Source organism: Microtus oregoni, unplaced genomic scaffold (genome assembly GCF_018167655.1).
Source record: "Microtus oregoni isolate MIOR12 unplaced genomic scaffold, Mior012 000003F_ref0000135, whole genome shotgun sequence".
In the NCBI taxonomy this organism is placed as follows: Eukaryota; Metazoa; Chordata; class Mammalia; order Rodentia; family Cricetidae; genus Microtus; species Microtus oregoni.
This window is the reverse complement of record NW_024543062.1, coordinates 2,702,055-2,723,185: the sequence shown is the minus strand read 5'-3', so window position 1 is coordinate 2,723,185 and position 21,131 is coordinate 2,702,055. Positions and strand designations below refer to the sequence as shown.

Here is a 21,131-nt window from a genome sequence, read left to right as displayed (position 1 = left end):
GAGAGACCCGTTCTCAACATCAACAACAACAAAAAAGAAAATAAAAAAGGAGGATGATTAAGGAAAACACCCAAAGTCTACCTCTGCCCTCTACACCATGCTCTGTTCTCCCACATGTGTGTGAACATATGAACATGTATGTACACATACAAATGCATAGTGCACACATGTACACACATACAAAGTAGCTAGGGGAGTTCAGCAGGTTTAAATACCACAGCCTGTCCACTGAGCTAGTAGAGAGGGTCTCCTGGAGATCTGGGTGGGTCTGGGTTTGTTCCCTTGGGTCCAGCCTCTACTGCTCTCTCCCTGATCTTGCCTCTAGTCCTTGGCTCTTCCTGAAGAGTCTGAGGTGAGTCAAATCTGGTGGGAGGGAGTCCTGAGCATTGCCTAACTGTCTCAGTGACTCTGGGATGAATCCTCTGGGGAACTCAGAAATATATGAATTTTCCACTCTTCTTCTGGGTTCCTGCAGGCTCCTGTAAGGAAGAATAGTTACAAGTTCTCTCTCTCTTGTTTTTGTTTTTTTTTTTGTTTTTTTTTTGGTTTTTTTTTTTTTTTTTTTGAGCCTGAGTTTCTCTGTGTAGTCCTGACTGTCCTGGAACTCACACTGTAGACCAGGCTGGCCTCGAACTCAGAGATCTGCCTGCTTCTACCTCCCGAGTGCTGGGATTAAAGGCGTGCACCCCCACAACCTGCCTTGGCTTTTTTCTTTTTTCTTTTCAAAGAGTATTTGGGGGAAAAGCTATTTAGAAAGGGTCTAGTTACATAACACAGGCTGATCTGAAACTTGCAATCCTCCTGCCTCAGCTTCCCAAGTACTAGGATTGAAGGTGTGAGTCACTATACCTGGCTCTAATGTTTAGCAGTTCTGGATCCATGTCATATTAGAGTTCTCACCGACCCCCTAGGCAGTCTGCAATTCTCCATTATCAAATCCTTCTCCAGAAAGGGTCTGTTTGTTGCCATCAGTGGGCCTGTATCAGCTTATCATTGTCCCCTCATGACATAGTTTACGTCCCAGTTCACTCTTGATTTCTAGTTCCCTGGGTTTGCACCAACAGGTAAAACAAATATTGATCACTGTAGAACCACACCAGGCAGGACACCTGCCCGAAACATCTCAGGTTCTGCTGGTTTTCTGTCCCTCTCCACTGGTCCCCAATAACCAGGGATCATTTGTTGTTCTTGTTGCTTTGAGATGCTGGGGATGGAACCCAAGCCCTTGTGAATGCTAGGCAAGCACTCTACCACTGAGCCATGCTCCTAGCCCCTCCTCACTGGGGGATTCTAGGCAGGGGCTTTACCACTGAGCCATGCTCCTAGCTCCTCACTGGGGGATTTAGGCAGGGGCTCTACCACTGAGCCATGCTCCTAGCCCCTCCTCACTGGGGGATTCTAGGCAGGGGCTCTACCACTGAGCCATGCTCCTAGCTCCTCACTGGGGGATTTAGGCAGGGGCTCTACCACTGAGCCACACCCCAGCCTCTCACTGGGGGATTCTAGGCAGGTGCTCTACCACTGAGCCATGCTCCTAGCTCCTCACTGGGGGATTTAGGCAGAGACTCTACCACTGAACAATGCCTCCACCCGTTCACTGGGGGATTTAGGCAGGCACTTTGTCATAAACCTAATCCCTAGTGGTTTTTGCTGTGTTTATATTTATAGTGTGTTTAAGTATGTGTGTTTGTGTGTGTGTGTGTGTGTGTGTGTGTGTCTGTGTGTGCCCTGACATTGGAGTTACAGGATCTTGTGAATTGCCAGACATGGGTCCTGGGAATAAGACTTGGTCCTCTGTAAGAGCAGCAAGTGCTTTTATCCCATGAACCAACTCTCCAGGTACACTCCCCCCCCCCACCTCCCAGCCCACATCTGATTTTTGTGCCTTTGTCTTTTTCCAGTCTGCAGTTCAGCCTGGGATCTGTGTTTTCTTTAGCCATTGTGTCTCCTTCATCTCCTCAATCTGGAAGAGTCCCTAGCTTCTCTGCCCCCCATGTCTGACACTTGAGGGCGCTACTGAGCTGCCTGCAAGGATGTCCCTTCCATGGGGCTACTGGGCTGCTCGCAGGATGTCCCTTACTTGGGGCTGGCCTGGCATCTCATGATCAGCTTGATGAGCTGAGTGTAGGGGTCACACATGGACAGAGAACACCGAGCCAAAGGCACAGAGTATGTCTTATTAACCTTGATTTCTGTATTGAGGTGGTGCTTGATGCTCTTTCTCCATGAGTGTGAGTGAGTGTGTGTATGTGTGTGTGTATGTGTGTAAGAGACAGAGAGACTCGGAATGCCGAGGATGCCACTCAGAGTCTTGTGGGTGGCTCTGCCACTGACCCACCCCCAGCCCTACCGCTCTTCTGAAAGGACTGTCTCTGGCACATAGAGACCACATGTGCCTTTGGCTTTTCTGAAACTTTGCTCAGCGCACGGAAGCTGCTCACAGCACAGGCATCCCCTCACTCACATCTGGGCATCTCTAGGGTCAACTTCTTCAAGCAGATGCCCAGGGTGCAGGAGTAGCCTTTGGAGTTCTCGCCAGGGTGGCTAAGTGGACCAGTGGGAGGAGACCATTTGGCATATTTACCGCAGTGAGCCTTTTTAGCCCTACTCTCTCTGGTGTCATCCACATGGTGGCCTCTGTTGATAACAGACGTGCCAAAGATTTCTCAGTGTCTGGAGGATGCCAGACTCCGTATCTCCTGGACTGCTCAAGGCTCATGGACAAGCCTTGTTAAGCCATCAGCTGAATCTGCAGAGTTCTTCCTCCTTTTTTTTGTGTGTGTATAATATGTGTGTACATATTTTTTCTGCACATGTGTGCAAGTGCACTAGGGGTGTGAATGCCAGAGGACAACCTCATGGACATGACCCCTGTGGTCTGGGCCTCCTGAGTGCTGGGATTATAGATGGGGTGTCATGTTCACCTGGCATTTATGTGGGTGCTGGCAATCCAAACACTGGTCCTCGGGCTTGCATGGCAAAAGCTTTATCTGCTGAGCCATTTTTACATGGGTTCTGGGATTCACTTGGGGCCTTGTGCTTTAATGACTAAGCTACACCCAAATACCCCCTCTTTTCTTTTTTTTCTTTCATCTCCATGCCCCCTCCACCTCTCTCTGCTTCTATTCTGGTTTCGTCTTTGCTGCTTTGATAAAATGCTCGGATACAAGCTCCTGTACGGGAGGAAGGATTTACTGGTGTGGTCCTATTTCTGGTGTGGTCTCGCACTGTCAGGGCAGAAACTTGAACTAGCCACATCTGCAGTCAAGAGCAGAGGGGAATGCATACATGCTTGTGTTGTTCCTTTTGCACAGCCCAGGACCCAGGGAATGGTGTCGCCCACTTGAGGCTAGATCTTCCCACATCAATTAGTGTAATCAAGACTTTCCCACAGGCGTGCCCACCGGCCCCCCACCATGTAGACGGGCTCTCGATGATGCATTCTTTCCATGGGATTCTAAATTGTGTCTGGTTGACAAATCAAAGCATCCATTTCCCTTCCTTTTTTTCCTCCTTTTTTTTTTTGGCATGGGAAACTATGCATAAAATTTATCATTGTTTTTGGGAGAGAACTGTACTGGCTGGATTTGTGTGTCAACTTGACACAAACTGGAGTCATCAGAGGAAGAAGCCTCAGCTGAGGAAATGCTTCAATGAGATCCAGCTGTAAGGCATTTCTCATTTAGTGACCAACGGAAGGCCCAGCCCTTGGTGGGTGGTGCCATCTCTGGGCTGCTGAAAGAAGGTGGGCTGAGCGAGTCATGGGAAGCAAGTCAGTAAGCAGCACCCCTCCATGCCTCTTGCATCAGCTCCTGCCTCCAGGATCCTGCCCTGTTTGAGTTCCTGTCCTGACTTCCTTCAGTGATGAACAGCAATGCTGAAGTGTGAGCCAAGTAAACCCTTTCCTCCCCAACTTGCTTTTTGGTCATGATGTTTCATTGCAGGAATAGAAATCCTAACTAAGACAGGAGAAATACTGAGGAGTGAACTCAGGACCTTGCATATTCTAGGCAAGCGTTCTCCACTATTTTATTCATATTACACTATTTTATTTATTTTGGTCTATTTGAGACAAAGTCTCACTATGTAGCCCTGGCTGTCCTGGGACTCACTTTGTAGACCAGAATTGCCTTGAATTCACAGAGATCCGCCTGGCTCTGCCTTCTGAGTGCTGGAATTAAAGGTGCATGTCACCATAACTTCCATGGTACTAAACAAATCCACACCACTGTGAAGCCATTTCCATCTTCTAGAATCATCTCTTCTTCCCAAATCAAAATTCTCCACTTATTGAATAGTAATTCTTTCCCCTCCCAGTCCCTGGGACCCTGTCATACTGTGGTCTGCAGAGTGACTGTCCTAGGAAGCTGCTGAGAATGAAGATGGAGCTTCCGCTGTCCCATGATAGATACAGGTTAAGGAGCCCTGGCTGGTAGCCCCTGGCTCATGACTGCCTTCGAGCCCTGGTGGAGGAAGTACACCAGCTTTCCCATGGCCCGTCAGAGACCTTTGGCGTGGTGACACTGTCTCCTCTGTCCTCTTCTCTGCTTCCAGGATGGCTCCATTATGAACGTATCACCCCCACCGCCTGAGGAGACCAGTGGAGAGCCTCCAGGTGACAGGCGGGACCTCCCATGGGGTGCCACATTTGAGCTGCCTCAGATGCTCCTAGAGAGAGACAGGTGGGCACGGAGCCTGGGCAAGAGTGAAGCTAACAACAGGTCCTGGGTGGGGTTGAGGCCGTGGTTCTCGGGGGCTCACCTCAAAGCCCATGTTCTCTCCTCCAGCCACCTGTCTCCTATCCTCTTCCTGAGCCTGTCTTAAACAAAGGAGGTGCTGAGGAGATAACTTAGAGGGAAAAGGGTTTGCTTCGCAAGCACAGGGAACTGAGTTCAATCCCTAGAACCTACATAAAGTGACTGGGCAGGATGGCACATGTAAATTGCCGTCTCTGTATTGAGGAGGTGGAGACAGGCGGCTGCCTTAGCGTTCACTAGCCCAGCCAGCAGCACCTGCTTGGAGATTCCAGGCTCCATTTTCACAACAGCAAGGTGAACAGAGTCTGGAGAATGACAGTTGATATGTCCTCTGCCCTTCATATGAACACACATGCACATATACTTCCTCCTCATGCATCTGCACAGACGTGCGCACCCATGCATACATATACACACACTTAAAGAATAGTAGACTCATTCCAAGAGGTACCGGCTGCATGGGACAGCGGTGAACCGAGGCATTTGACAAGTCTGAGGCTGGAAGTGGCCTTTCTGGTTCCTGGGTGTTTCTGTCCCGAGTGTGTTCAGTGCCACTTAGCCCTACCCTCAAAGCCTTCCTCACTTTTTTTCTCTATCCTCTTTTTCTGTGGCAATTTCCAAGATGAAAACTCACACCAGTAAGTTCAACATCCATGGGCTCTGTCTGGAAGTTTAAGAGTTCACATCTAGACTGGGCAGTGGTGGCTTACGCCTTTAACCCCAGCATGTGGGAGGCAGAGGCAGGCGGATCTCTGAGAGTTCAAGGCCAGCCTGGTCTACAAAGTGAGTTCCAGGACAGCTAGGACTGTTACGCAGAGAAACTTTATCTCGGGGGGCGGGGGGGAGAGTTCACGTCTGACCAATTGACAAGATTATCTTGTCACTGCAGCTGCCTTAACAAAGTGAGACATGAATTGTCTCACAGTTATGGAAGCCGACCAGCTTAGCCTCCCAGAGGTGTGACAGAACCTGGTAAGGGCCTCTTCCTGGCTGGAAGATGGCCGACTTCTTGCTGTGTCCTTACATACTAAGGAAGGACAGAGAGGGAGGGAGACAGAACACAAAAGTGACTTCAATATCTTTTTGTTTACCTTTTTTTTTTTTTCGAGATAGGATCTCATATAGCCTAGGCAGGCCTTAAGCTCACTATGTGGCCAAGGATGATCTTGAGTTTATAAATTTATAGTCCTCTTGCCTCTGCCTCCCCAGTGTTAGGATTATAGGCATATCCAATTTGTGCAGATGGAGCCCAGGGCTTCGTGCATGCAAGGCAAGCGCTGTACTATGTGAGACAGCCCCCCCCCCCCCTCCCGCCATGCAGGAACTAGGGACTGAATCTAGCCAGGCCCTGGTGTTTGCCTGGAGGGCTCCAGGCAGGGGCTCTACCACTGGTCCATGATCCTAGTCCCTCACTGGGGGATTCTAGGCAGGGGTTCTTACCGAGCCCGTCCGAGGGTACACGTCATTATGGTGGAGAAGACATGACTTCTGCAGTTAAGAAGCAGAGAGAGGATGCTGGTGCTCAGCTCACTTTGTCCTTCTTATCTAGCCCAGGACCACAGCCTGTGGGATGGAGCCACAAGATTTAGGGTGGGACTTCCTACCTCGGTTAACTGGATCTATATAACCCTTCACAGACACGCCTAGGGATTCACTTACATGATAAGTCTCTATCAGGATTAACTTGACAAGCCCAGACCGAACATCATGGTTGTGTATTTCCACCTTGTATAGAGGGCAGTGCATGATTCATTGCAAAACTGTGCTGCCTCCTGGCTACCCACAGTAGGTGACCAGCATGGATGAGCCAGCCTGGTCCCAGCCACAGCAACACAGCTGAGGCCAGCACCTCGCCCAGTGCATGGATTGTAGTGCTCTGGGCTGGAACAGCAGCTGAGGCTGGATCCCAGCTGCCCAGGCTGTGGCAAAGGACCCAGGGCCTCCAGAATGTCTCCTGTTTCATCCACAGTGATGGGAACAGGTCCTCAAAAAGCACTCCACTGTGGAGGCTTGGGAAGCAAGACTCTCTTCTCCCTCCACCAGCCCTCCGCATCCTGCTGACACCTCCCATGCTTGAGGTGGGTATGCAGGGCGCTAGCTAGAGGGAGGCCCCTTCCCAGCTAGACTGCATGGGGAGGGGTCCCATGCTGTTACTATAGTGACTGTAGGTGACCTGTGCTTTTCTTCCTCAGAAGCCGAATACTCTCGGTGTAAAGAGCCTGGTATCTAGACTGCCGCCCGCAGCTGGTTTGGAGCTGAGACTGCCACAGCCAGCAGGAGAGATGAACAGCCCCCCTCTGAGTGTCCAGGCCCTCAAGGAGATGGCCCTGGGCACCAAGAGCATCGCCCTCATAGCAGCCAGCCGTCGCTGCAAAGTGTATGACAAAGAGGGCAGCTGCTTAGACTCCAGGGACCCCAGCCCTGCAGACTGGAGGTGGCCCCATGCCAGCCCCAGCAGGGACCGCTCTTTGGAGAGGAAGGCAGGGAGGAAAAGGTCACCCTCATTCACCTGGAGCCTGCAACAAGTATGTAGATGTCTGTCTGGTTGCTGGGGTAAAACTGAGGCAGAAGAAGAGGGCAGAGAGAGCAGACGGACACTCACACTGTCACACATGTATGGGATCCCTGCACTTGAGGTAGCAGAAAAGTATGCCGCCTGACACCAGCTGTTCACAGGGCCTGAGCCCACGGCATGACCCAAACCAATGGTGTCCACTTAACATTTTGTGCAGTTAAAGCCCGAGAAATGCAGCTCCGTGACCTGAGAGCTTTCATGTGCCAATCCCAGGATTAAATTTCTTTCTTTCTTTCTTTCTTTCTTTCTTTCTTTCTTTCTCTCTCTCCCTCCCTCCCTCCCTCCCTCCCTCCCTTCCTTCCTTTCTTTCATGGTACTAAGGATAGAACCCAGGACCTTGCACACATTAAGCAAGAACTTTACTTCTGAATCACACTCAGCCCCTCACTGGGGGATTCTAGGCAGGTGCTGACCACGGACCTATGGCATCAGTCAGTACTTGTAGTTTAATTTAAGGAAAGGGTCATCGGTTGGCTTCAGAACAAGTCCGCTGAGTGGCATGTGAGAATCAATTCCTCGGGTCCACCACTATCCGATTCTGTGCTCCCAGTGTTTGGTATTGACTAGTGACAGAGGGTCTGACCAACCTACATCCTACATACAGGCAGGGTATTCCCTGACAAGAGAGTGATATGAAGACTGGACATTGTGATGCAGGCTTCTAACACCAGCATTTAGGAGACTGTGGCTAGAGAATTGGGAGCTTGAGGCCAGCCTGGGCAACGTGTTAGGACCCATGCATGTGTCACTCACCCCGTAAGGAGAAGGGAGGAGTCAGACTCATCCATCCTTTGCTCATTTGCTTGGGGCTGGTTCTGCTACTCTGGCACACAGTAGGTGTTTCGTGAAAATGACCTCATCATCCTCTGCGCTTCCTTGTACCTCCCTTCCATGTATGTACCTTTACCAAACTGCAGACGACAGAGAAACATCAGCCCTCGACGGAACATCCATCTGAGAGCCAGCTATCCCCAGCACACCTCCAGCCACCAAAGCCACCAGGGAAGAGCTTTTTTCCTGCTGTCCCTGTGGCCTCCAAGATGAAACCCAGTCTCAGTTTTCACGCAGGTATGAGTGTAGTGGGTTTTGTTTGTTTGTTTGTTTTTGCTTAGTTTTATTTTGTTTTTACTCTTTGGCGGTCCACCAACCAGCTCCTAAATAAATACAGAGATTTATTCTTACTTATGAATGCCCAGCGTTAACTTGGCTTGTTTTCTAGCCAGTTTTTAAAAAAAAAACAAAAAAACAACAACTTAAATTATCCTGTTTCTTTTTAACTACATTTTGCCTCTAGGCTTTTTACTTTCCTTTATTCTATATACCTTCCTTTCTTTCTTTCTTTCTTTCTTTCTTTCTTTCTTTCTTATTCCGTAGCTGGCTGTGTGGCTGGGTGCTGGCCCCTGGCGTCCTCCTTTTCTCATTCCTTGCTCTTCTCCCTTCACCCCCAGCCCAGGTTTCTCCTCATTTTTATTCCCACAGCCCCGCCTATTTCTCTCTTCTGCCTAGCCGTTGGTACGATCAGGTGTTTTAGACAAAGTAACACAGCTTTACAGAGTTAAATAAATGCAACATAAAAACTGCAACACATCTTTGCATCGTTAAACTAATATCCCACAACATATGGAAGTCAAAGGAAGAAAAATAAGGTTTTCTGTTTCTCAAGTCATACCAGACAAAGACAGGGAGCAGTGTGGGCTATCTGTCCCCTGCCGGCCGTGCTTTTTGGTGTGAGTTTTGGCTTTTGTTTTTCTCAGTTTGATGAAATTGACCGTTGGGTGCATGTGCCAGTGACCTGGAAAGTTAGGTCCATCTGTTCAGGTCTGGATGCAGAGTTTACTTCTGTGTAGATATAAGCAGTTGGGATGGATTTGAACTGGTTGAGTATTTGTCTAGCAAGCATGGAGCCTCAGGTTACATTCCCAAGACCATGGACGGGTGTTGATAGTGCATGGCTGTATCCCAGCACTTAGGAAGTGGAGGCAGGAGATTTGGAAACTCAAGGTCATCCTTGGCTGCACAGTGAATTTTAGGCTAGCCTGGGCTATGTGAGAGCCTGACTCAAATAAGACAAAGAAACTTTTTTTTCTTCCTTTTTCTCCCCATCTTTCATTCTCTCTTAGCCCCCACCCCACCCCCCGTGGAGCTGAGGTCCTGAGGAAGAGACTCACCTCTTTCCCACTCCTTAGTCTGGCCTCTAGTCTTGGTAGGGCGTCCCTCCAGATAACATTTCCCATTGCTGCCGTCTCCTTCAGATGAAAACACGCTTCACGTGCCAGAGGTCAGCTTCACCTTCCCCAGCGCCATGTGGCAGAACAACGCAGCCACAAGCCGGCCTCCCCTCCTGCCGCGTGACATCCGAGGTCAGTGACTGTACCTCCAAACCTGTGCCCCCATCTCTACCCCTCTGGCATCTTGGATATTCATGTCCCATCGGCGGGAGAACTGATAGAGCAGCAGCCTCCATGCTATACAGCCCTCCGTGCTCCGCTCCTCTGCTGCTTGTGACCTGTTTGGAGGACAGCAATGCTCTCAGAAGACAGAGGGTTGGGGGTGACCTGGGCAGTGAGTGGACAGCCTGGACTGGAAGTTGAGCCCTCTGTCTCCCTGGCCCAGCCTTTTCTGCTGACTGGGAGGAGAGAGTGGGGACCAGGTGGCTTTCCAAGCTGACCTCATCCCAGGCAAAGTTTCCTGGCATCCCTGATGGAGCCCTTCACTCCTCTCTCAAGCATTTCCCTTAACTTTGAATGAGATGTCTAGTCTAGAGTGAATGGCTGGAAGCTGAGGGTCAAGGGTCGAGGTGGGCAGGAGAGGGCCGGATGCAGCTGGGAGGAGGAGGGTGGTGGCCTTCAGTGTTGCAGGGGACGACCTAGTTGGGAATGGGATACTTATAGAACAGGCACCCTGCTCAGTGGAGTCAATGGGTGGAAATGAGCGGGGCAAGGGTCAGGATGAGGAGAATTGGGGGTGTGTGTGTCTCAGGGCTTTGTCCTGGGGAGGTGGCCCCAGAGGACTGGAGTCAAGGATTAAGTGTCTGGGCACCCAGATGAGTCCATTCCCTACCCACTGCATATGGATCCTCCAGGTTTTTTTTTAAAGGATTCTCACTGGGGCTGAGGGCATAGTTAACTCTGCATGCTTGCTGTGCAAGTGTGAGGACCAGAGATTGATCACTGAAATCCATACAACAAAAGCCCTTGAGGTGGTGTGTTTGTAATCCTCGATCTGAGAAGACAGAGATGAGGAGATCCCTGAAGGTCAGTAGCCTGCATGGGGCCCAAGGAACAGCATCTGGGAGCACACTCTCGTCTCAACGAAGATGTTTCTTGTCATGTAGACACATCACACACACACACACACACACACACACGTGTATTATTATTTCACTCTATAACTTCAATCTCAATTTATGATCTAGGATAGCAGCTTCCCCAGCCATATATATAGTCACAATGTAGTCCAGGCTGCCTGGAAGTCACAATCCTCCTCCCTCATGAATGTTAGGGTGAAACCCCTGCACCACTGCTCACTCTGGCTTCTTTCTCTAAAGCCGAGGCTATTGTGGATTGCTTGACTAAGATCCCATCCACTCTGCAGGACAGTGGCCAGTCTAGACATCAGTCCTGATGGTCACAGCCTCGTCCCTATGACTCGAACTCGTCCTGTGCATTGCTGAACCCCAGCTGCGAGGATGGCCACATCAGTGTTCATGTTCATGTCATCTTCATCTCAGATGGAGAAGCCCAAGCTACCCCAATCCCCTCCTGGGGTGGCAAGCATCCTCTGGTACCCTTCGTACCATCTTGTCAACACTCGAACCAGCTGATAACCAAGCCATTGAATGAAGTCAAACATCCTTGGGCTGTTGGACTACCAGGATTTTAGGGGTGGGGGCCAAGTGGGAGGTCCTTCCTGCTGTCTGACCTCACTTTCTGCTGCTGCATCTAACCCTCCCTCACGCTGCTGTTTGCACTAAAGAGTAAAGGGCTCTGGAAGAAGGGCTCTCCCAGGTGCTGAATGACAGCCTGCCTAATACTGTATCTCTGAGTGTGAGGGACAGGGAAAGGTCCACACAGGCCCCCAACCTTGTTGCGTTTGGCCAGAGCTGCTGGGTATGTTCTCAAACAGAGTCCAGAGTGACCAGGGAGCAGGCGGGCTACTTCAGCCTGAAGGGTGAGGAGGAAAAGCCTTGGAGGTCACACGTGATAGCTGAAAATGGACTCTGGTATTGATGAAGTCAGCTGCCTGTCCCAAATGTGTGTGTGTATGTATGTATATATGTGTGTGTGTGGTGTGTGTGTGTATATATGTGTGTGCATGTATATATGTGTGTGTATGTATATGTGTGTGTGTGTGGTGTGTGTGTGTTGGGGTCTGTGTGTGTGTGTATGTATATATGTGTGTGTGGTGTGTGTATGTATGTATGTATATATGTGTGTGGTGTGTGTGTGTGTGTGTGTGTGTGTGTGTGTGTTGGGGTCTGTGTGTGTATAGGGGAGTCCAGGCCTGTGAGCTGCATGTGGTCATAATGGGGCTAAAGACACAGTGTCTGGCGAGTGTTAGATTCTCTTTCATTGGTCTGGCTACAAACTAGTCTCCCATCCATTGCAGGGTCTACAGACAGCAGAGGTCGGCGTCACAGCCCACTGACTCCCAACAATCCCCCCAAGCCCCAGGGTGGCAGTGCCAAGAGGCCACGGCATCCCAAGTAGATGGCAGCAGACATCCAGGGGACACCAACGCTGGACCAGAGATGGAGAATGGTGCAGGGCACAGGGACCACCTCCCATGGCAAAGGACCTGTCCAAGACCCCATGCTGACTTTGGGCCTTTCTTGGGTCATTCTGACCGCTGAGGATGCCCCTGGGACTGCTCCATATCCCTGGACTGACAGTCCATGGCTCACACTCAGGCTGCAGGGGTCGCTGTGGGATGGGAGAATGTGTCCCCATCACCACTGGCCTCTGAGCACTGTGCAGGTGGTTCTGGTGGTGCCAGTACCAGGGAAGACAGGATGGCTTTTCTCCTACTATCGGGTTCTACCCTCAAGCTTGTACAAGCTTCCCACGATTCAGCTGTGCTGACAAGGGAGTTGATGGGAGGGAGGCAAGAGGAAACAGCCAGGGCTAGTGAGATATGTGCACTGTGCTTGGGGACCTGCATGGGGAAGACCTAAGGAGTTTGGCCTGTTGATAAATTATGTAATTATTTGAGACAGGGTCTTATGTAGCTCAGGCTGGCCTTGAACTTACAAAGTAGCTGAGGATGACCCTGAATCTTGATCCTCCTGCCTTCCTCTCAACTTTTGAGACTGTAGCCATGGGCCTCTACCCCCGGTTTATGTAGTGCTGGAGATGAAGCCAGGACCCTGTGTGTGCTAGGCAAGTGCTCTACCAATTGCCACACTCCCAAGGCCTTCTGTCTTAAAAACAAAACAAAACAAAACAAAAAACTGGGGGGGGGGGAGAAGAAACAAAACTTAGTTCCATGTTTGACAAGACATTTTCATTGCCTTGTCTGGTTTTTGTGTTTGATTTTTGAGATGTAGGTAAGGGGGAATGGTAGAGGGCTAGGGAGTGGCAGGATTGGGGTGATCAAGCTGACAAGCCAGGAGAGCAAAGCAGTAAGTAGCTTTCCTCTGTGGTTCCTGCCTCTGCCTCTGCTTCTGCTTGAGTTCCTGCCCCGGCTTCCCTCAATGATGGACTGGCAGCTGTAAGCTGAAATGAACCCTCTCCTCCCCAAGCTGCTTTTGGTAAGATGTGTATGACAGCAACAGACAGCAGACGAGGAGACTGTGCTTTCTGTCCTGTGCTGGGAACTTTCAGGACCAAGACAGAGGGGACAAGGGCTAGGTGGACTGTGACTTTACGTCATTCGTGTTGGGAGGTGGAGTTGGGCGGCAGCTTCACTGATTAGGAAGCAGGTTTTAGACATGCATGTACCTGGCCCAGAAATACTGAACAGATGCCAGAGCTGGATTCTGGGGTTGTCCCTCCCTACTGTGACACCTGCTCCAGGAAAGATGGCTTGGGGCTTCCTTGAAGTCATTGCCCATTAGGACTTTTTAAACTTCCGGGGGAGGGGGGAGATTCTGTATTTGGGGGCTTTGCTGGGACCTCTGTGAACCCTGTTGATCCCACCTCAACTATGGTGAGGTAACTGGGGTGTACCAGCTGGGATCCCAAGCCCCTCAGGCTCAGGTCCGTGGGTTCCAAGTCCCACACTAAGAACCTTTAGATGCAGTGTAAGGTGGCTTGTGAGACTACAGTAACAGGCAAACTCTTTCTTGTGTGTGTGTGTGTGTGTGTGTGTGTGTGTGTGTGTATGTATTTTTTTTTTTAAGATAATGTTTTCTGTGTAGCCCTAGCTGTCCTGGAACTCACTCTGTAGACCAGACTAGTCTCAAACCTGAGATCCACCTGCATAGGCAAACTTTTGATTGTGAAGATTTTTCATAATGTTTATTATAAAATACGTCGCTAGCCCATTGGAGGCTGGAGCTCATCAGTCATGACTGAAGCTCAAAAAGAAAGGTGGGTGGAAAGATGGCTCAGTGGGTAAAGCACTTGCCGGGCAATTGTGAGGACCTGAGTTCAGACCCTCAGAGCGTGTGTAAAGGCTGGTAACATGAGATAATGCATGTCTGTGATCTCAGTGCTCCAAGCGGGGGACTAAAAGATGGAGACAGGATTTCTGGACATGTGTGGGCCAGTTGGCTGGCATAGGATGGGAACAAAGTGAAGGCGAGGACTGACACTGGAGGGTGTCCTCTGACTGCCCCCCCCTACATGCTGATGCCAGGCGGTGGGGGCGCACACCTTTAATCCCAGCACTTGAGAGGCAGAGTCGGGCGGATCCCTGTGAGTTTGAGGCCAGCCTGGTCTATAGAGTGAGTTCCAGGACAGCCAGGCTACACGGAGAAACCCTGTCTCAAAAAGTCAATAAACAAATAATAAAAGAAGAAAGGTGTGGGGATGTTGGTTCAGTGGTAGAGTGCCTGCCTGAGGCTCTGGGTCTGTCCCCAAGCATCTCCAAATAATGAGAGTGGTAATGAGAAATAACAGTAGTTAGCAGAGGAGAAAGAGGACCAGTGGAGGAAGGACAGAAGGCAGGGAGGAAGCGGCGTGCAGAGCCCCCTGGATAGGAGGAGAAACATGACATCTGTTTGGCCAATGGGCTGTTCATTGAAGAGCGAGCTATTGATATGGGGGTGTGCAAGGAGATGAATCCATGGGTTAAGAGGCACACTGGTGTCCGTAACATTAGGTGGCAGACGGCTAAGGACCTCTCTGGCTCGAATATTCCTAAGGACAAGCCACTACACCAGGAAGCTGAAGACTCACCCTTGACTGGCCTGTGCTTCTGTGGCTCTTGCACAGATGCGTGTCTGAGTCCACAGCTCCCAGAACAAAACTTGACAACTGCAACTTTTCTTAGTTCTGGAGGCTGCAGAGTACAGGTGAGGGCCAAGGTGCAGATGGTGTCTGGGTTGCAGGTTCTTGAGGATCTTTTGCGGTGGGAGGAGGGAATGAGAGTTTGGTTTATGAAGGCATAAATGCTCCATTCACAAGGGCTCCACCCTCATGGTCTCATCACCTCCCAAAGCAGTGAATTATTCCTCTTTCCTCCTTTCCTCGTCCTCTCCAGCATTTGCTGTCAGTTCTTTTTTTTTTTTTTTTTAAGATTTAATTTTTAGGGACTGGAGAGATGGCTCAGTGGTTAAGAGCACTGCCTTCTCTTCCAAAGGTCCTGAGTTCAACTCCCAGAAACCACATAGTGGCTCACAACTATCTGTAACTCCAGTCCTAGGCAATCCAGCACCCTCTTCTGGCCTCCAAGGGCACTGCATGCACATGGTGCACAGACATATGTGCAGGCAAAACACCCACACATAACAATTTAAAAAATATAATAAAAGTTCCCAAAATAATTCGTGTATGTTTTGCCTGTGTACCATGTGAGTGTCTGGTGTCCACAGAGGCTAGGTGAAGATTTCAGATCCCCTGAAACTTTGGAGTAAAGGATGGGTATAAGCTGTAATGTGGGTTCTGGGAAGCAAGCCTGGGTCTTCTGTAAGAGCAGCCAGTACTCTTAACCACTGAGCCATCTTTCTAGATCTATGTTACCAGGTTTTTCTTCTTCTCTCTCTTTTTTTTTTTTTTTTTTGATTTTCGAGACAGGGTTTCTCCGTAGCTTTTGGTTCCTGTCCTGGAACTAGCTCTTGTAGACCAGGCTGGCCTCGAACTCACAGAGATTCGCCTGCCTCTGCCTCCTAAGTGCTGGGATTAAAGGCGTGTGCCACCACCTCTTCTTCTTTTTGAGACAGGGTTTCTCTGTGTAGCCCTGGCTGTCCTGGAACTCACTCTATAGACAAGGCTAGCCTTGAACTCACAGAGATCTGCCTGCCTTTGCCTACTGAATGCTAGGATTAAAGGTGTGTGTCACCTGCCTGGCCTCAGTTCAGATTTCTTAATGAGAGCCATTCTGGCAAGGGTGAGGTGGTATCTCAGAGTAATGTTAATGCTGACCCATTTTGGGAATAGTTACTAACAATTCGTATTTTTCTTTTGAATGCTGCCTCTCTTTTTGTTTGTTTTTTGTTTTTGTTCTGTTCTGTTTTTTTTTTTTTTTTTGAGACAGAGTTTTGCTGTGTTGCTCTGGCTGTCCTGGAACTAGCTCTTGTAGACCAGGCTGGTCTTGAACTCACAGAGAGATTCACCTGCCTCTGACTCCCAAGTGCTAGAATTAAAGGCGTGCACCACCACTACCCAGCTTCATTAACCCATTTCATAATAGGCACTTGTTGTATTTCATTAAGTATTTAAATCTGTGAGGTTTTTTGTAACTTCTATATATCAGTACCCTCTCTGAGGTGTAGCTCCAGATCCCCCATTCTGTGGGTATCCGTGTGCCCTGCTGTTTAACTGTGAAGAAACCTTAATTTCATGTGGTCCCGTCTGTTAATTGTTCCTTTTTCTTACTCTCTGCACCCTCATAGCAATCCAGAGCCCAGGGTGTGTCAGGACCTCTTCAGTACCAAGAGATAGTTTCTGGATCATTCTTGCAAGATCCACAGTTAGTTATGTATTTTCCTCTGCTGCAACCCTGGTTATGAAACCAGTTGGGCACATGGCCTCTGTCTAAGATAAGACACACTCGGGGCCCCATGGAGCGGAAGAATAGCCTGGGAGGCCCACTTACATAAAGGAGCATGGAGTTTAGGAAAATGGTATGACATGAGACTGGGGGCATGACTTGGTGATAGAGCCCCTGCCTAGAATCCCCCAGTGAGGGGCTGGGGTGTGGCTCAGTGGTAGAGCCCCTGCCTAGAATCCCCCAGTGAGGGGCTGGGGTGTGGCTCAGTGGTAGAGCCCCTGCCTAGAATCCTCCAGTGAGGGGCTGGGTGTGGCTCAGTGGTAGAGCCCCTGCCTAGAATCCCCCAGTGAGGGGCTGGGGTGTGGCTCAGTGGTAGAGCCCCTGCCTAGAATCCTCCAGTGAGGGGCTGGGTGTGGCTCAGTGGTAGAGCCCCTGCCTAGAATCCCCCAGTGAGGGGCTGGGGTGTGGCTCAGTGGTAGAGCCCCTGCCTAGAATCCTCCAGTGAGGGGCTGGGTGTGGCTCAGTGGTAGAGCCCCTGCCTAGAATCCCCCAGTGAGGGGCTGGGTGTGACTCAGTGGTAGAGCCCCTGCCTAGAATCCCCCAGTGAGGGGCTGGGGTGTGGCTCAGTGGTAGAGCCCCTGCCTAGAATCCCCCAGTGAGGGGCCGGGGTGTGACTCAGTGGTAGAGCCCCTGCCTAGAATCCCCCAGTGAGGGGCTGGGGTGTGGCTCAGTGGTAGAGCCCCTGCCTAGAATCCCCCAGTGAGGGGCTGGGGTGGCTCAGTGGCAAGGCACTTACTAGCTATGTCCTTGCCCAGAACCCATTCATCTACAGCACTGAAACAAAACAACCTCCATCTGCCACCCCCCCCCAAAAAAAAAACCACACACACACAAAGAAGAATCTGTATTGTGGAAACTCCAGGGCATAGCCAGCCCCAATTGACCTCTACTGATATATGCATTCCCTACCCAGAACCCATTGGATAGTTGTGTAGCTCAAGTTTTGGAGTCTAAAAATAGGATTAGGGTCCAATTCTGTCACTTACAGGACTGTGTGCCTTCAGCTGGTTGGTCCAGTTCTTTGAACATCATGTAGCCATTTCAGAGTCAGAACGTTTCTGCATGTTGTCCTCTAGGAAGTGAGTTTGCAAATAGAGGAGAAATAAAAAGAGTATAAGGGTTAAAGGCACTTGCTGCGCAGCCTGGGAACTTCAGATCAATGCCAGAACCTACATGGTTGAGAAACCAGTGCAGCAAATTGTCATCTGACCTCAGTATGCACAGCAAACACATCCACGCAGACAGAAATGCAATAACAGATTTAAAAGGAACAGAAAATTTGGGTTGTCTCAAGTTTGAGTCTCCTGTATGTTAGGCAAGCATGATCATCACTAAACTATGGAAACTGGCTTTGTTAATCCATGATGAAAAGCATGAAGATGTTCATTTACAGACTTTCCTTAGATGGATAGCTAGAAGAAGGTTTGTGGAATCACCAGGAAGGTGTATTTGTGTATATGTGTGTGTGCATGTAGCATGTGTGCATATGTCTGACATAATTTTTGTTACTGGACACACATTTAGACACACCTGAGAAGAAGGAACTGTAGTTAAGAAATTACCTCCAGCCGGGCGGTGGTGGCGCACGCCTTTAATCCCAGCACTCGGGAGGCAGAGGCAGACGGATCTCTGTGAGTTCGAGGCCAGCCTGGACTACAAGAGGTACTTACAGGACAGGCTCCAAAACCACAGAGAAACCCTGTCTTGAAAAAGCAAATAAAAAAAAAAAGAAAGAAAAAGAAAAAGAAATTACCTCCATCAGATTGGCCCTGTGGAGCCAGGCAGTGGTGGCACACGCCTTTAATCCCAGCACTTGGGAGGCAGAAAACTCTGTGAGTTCGAGTCCAGCCTTGTCTACAAGAGCTAGTTCCAGGACAGGCTCCAAACCCTATCTCGAAAAACCAAAAAAAAAAAAAAAAAAAAAACAAAAAAACAAAAACCCAAAACAAAAAACAACCCCTCCCCCCCCCAAATTGGCCTGTGGACATGTCTGCGGGGGCTTTGTCTTGATTGTCCATCGATATGGGAGGGCCTAGCCAGATATGGGTGGGTGGTTTCACCACTGGGCCAGGGGGGCTGGGTCTTATCAGAAAGTAGGCTGAGCAAGCCAGGGGAAGCAAGACAGGCCTTCATTGATCTGCTTCAGTTCCTACCTTCAAGCTCCTGCCTTGATTTCCCTGAGTGATGGAATGTAACCTGTAAGCTAAAATACCCATTCTCCACTCCCACCCCTGCCAAATTGCTTTTGGTCATTCATTATCACAGCAATGGAAAGCAAGCTAGAACAGCACCTGTGTGTGTGCAGGGTGTGTGTGTGTGTGTGTGTGCAGGGCTCTGTGCCTGCAGAGCTGTGTGCATGCAGGACTGTATGCAAGGCTTGTGTGTGTATCCGTAGGGCATGTGTATGCAGGGCGTGTGTGTGTGCATGGCTATGGGTGTGCATGGCTGTGTTGTGCAGGGCATGTGTGTGCGCAGGGTGTGTGTGTGCAGGGTGTGTGCCCATGCCCGTGCATGCAGCAGTAAAGGCCTGAAGTGCCCTGATCTGTGGTAGTATGATATTATCTTCTTTGGACTCTTTTGGGAGGCCTGCCACCCAGCTCCCAAATTCTTATTTATAAACATCCTGCATTAGCTTGGCTTGTTTCTGGCCTTGTTTTTTTAACTTATATTTTCCCATCTACCCTTTGGCCTCTGTCATTGTTGTCTCCTCCTCCTCCTCTTGTTCTTCCTCCTCTTCCTCCTCCTCCTTCCCTTTTTTTCCCTCTGTAGCTTTGGAGGCTGTCCTGGAACTCTCTTTGTAGACAAGACTGGCCTCAAATTCATAGACATTCACCTGCCTCCGCTTCCGGAGTGCTGGGATTAAAGGTGTGTGCTGCTACTGCCTGGACTGTTCTTTAAATCTTACTTTTCCTCCAAGGATTGCTGTGTAGGTGGGTGGCTGGCCCCTGATGTCCTCCTCCTTCTTGGGCTACTACTCCTCCCACCTTTTCCCAGATTTCTCCTTCTATATATTCTCTTTGCCTGCCAGCCCTGAGTGTCCTTTCTCCTAACTCGCTATTGGCCGTTCGGATCTTTATTAGACCATCAGGTGTTTTAGATAAAGTATCACAGCTTCACAGAGTTAAACAAAAGCAACATAAACAAAAGTAACACACCTTAACATAATATTCCCAACGCTGATCTATCTCACTCTATGTTAGTCCCTTGAGAGAGTCCCTTGAACCTGGAGCTAGGGTGTTGGCCGGCAAGCTCCCTCAGGCCTCCTGGTTCTACTCCTCCCCTCTCCTCAGCACTGAGGGTGTAGGCATGCATGGGGCCAGATCCAGTCTTTCACATGGTTGCTGGGGTTCAAACCTGGATCCTTAATGCATTCTCAGCCAGCACTCCTCCTCCTCACTGAGCCACCTGCCCAGCCCCAGGAAGATGTATGTTTTGTACGGCACTGACACACAGCTTCTCAAAGGGGCACACAATGCTGCACTTCCACCTGCCATGGAAGGCCACCCACTTGCTCTGCCATTTCACTTGCATTTGGAGTAGTCAGTGTTTATACTGGCATAAGCCATTCCAGCTGATATGTAATAGAAAATAACATTTACGTAGCCCAGGCTGACCTCAGACTTGCAATCCTGCCTCCATTGCCCAAGCGTTGGAATTATAAGCGAGTGCCGTAACACCTGCCTAAATAAAATGCAGGCATATTGTTCAGGCATAGCGATGCATGCCTTCAATCCCAGCACTCGAGAGGCAGGGGCAGAGGCAGGTGGACCTCTGTGTATTCTAGGCCAGCCTGGTTCCACAATAGCCAGAGCTACGTAGAGTGATCCTGTCAAAACAAAAAAACAAAAACAAAACAACAACAACAAAAAAAACCCAACAACAACGAACTTATTGCATGACATTTATACTTTGTTTTGGAGACACTGCTACCTTCAAGCTCACTGTGTATCCAAAGCTGATCCTGATCCTCCTGTCTCCAGCTCCGGAATGTGCTGGAGTTGCAGATGAGTGCCGCCATGCATTGTTTACGCACTAATAGGGATGGAACCCAGGGCTGGGCAAGCACTCTACCCAGAGTCACGCTTCATCCTGAAACTGTGTTCTATTTCCCCCCCACCCTCCCACCCCTACCCCACCCCCCCGCAAAAGAAAGAGATGTTGGCTCTCTAGCTCCCAGTGCCTCAGAAGTGACCTTATTTGGGCACTGGGTCAGTAGAGTGGCAATAAAATGAGATCATGGGGTGGTCCTGATCCTGCTTGCAGAAGCACACAGGACCGGAAAAGCCTCCCACAAGCTTTCTGCAAGAACTCTCTGTCAGAACCAGCCTGCTTGGGACCTGGATTCCTGCTGTGGCCTCCAGAACCGCAAAGGAGCCTGAGCCGGTCATGCGCACACTGGGCAACTCAGGGTAGTTAGCTGTAAGATCTGAGTCCTAGTAGTAAGCTGGGAATCACCCACCACTGAAATATAATCAATCCTGCTAGGCTCTGCCCTCTGCCATCCTGTCAGATTGCTACAAAAAGAGGTCTCTATCCTGGGCTCCGGGAGAATCTGCTGGCATCAAAAGAGTCCCCTGCTTTGAGAAGGCTGCTCAGTGCTAGGATTCCAGGTGTGCGTCACCATGCTTGCTTTGCTCTGTGGAGGT

At 49.9% G+C, this 21,131-nt stretch overlaps 1 protein-coding gene across 1 annotated transcript in view; it reads left to right on the top strand.

The window, feature by feature from the left end:
* Window positions 1–12,041, top strand: part of LOC121446514 (kinesin-like protein KIF19) — a 54,607-nt gene extending 42,566 nt beyond the window's left edge. The window contains exons 15-20 of the mRNA XM_041649181.1: window positions 4,555–4,682; window positions 6,727–6,835; window positions 6,950–7,282; window positions 8,250–8,400; window positions 9,585–9,692; window positions 11,941–12,041. Of these exons, the coding sequence (XP_041505115.1) occupies window positions 4,555–4,682; window positions 6,727–6,835; window positions 6,950–7,282; window positions 8,250–8,400; window positions 9,585–9,692; window positions 11,941–12,041 (930 nt within the window). The remainder of the gene's footprint in view (window positions 1–4,554; window positions 4,683–6,726; window positions 6,836–6,949; window positions 7,283–8,249; window positions 8,401–9,584; window positions 9,693–11,940) is intronic.
* Window positions 12,042–21,131: the final 9,090 nt, after the last annotated feature.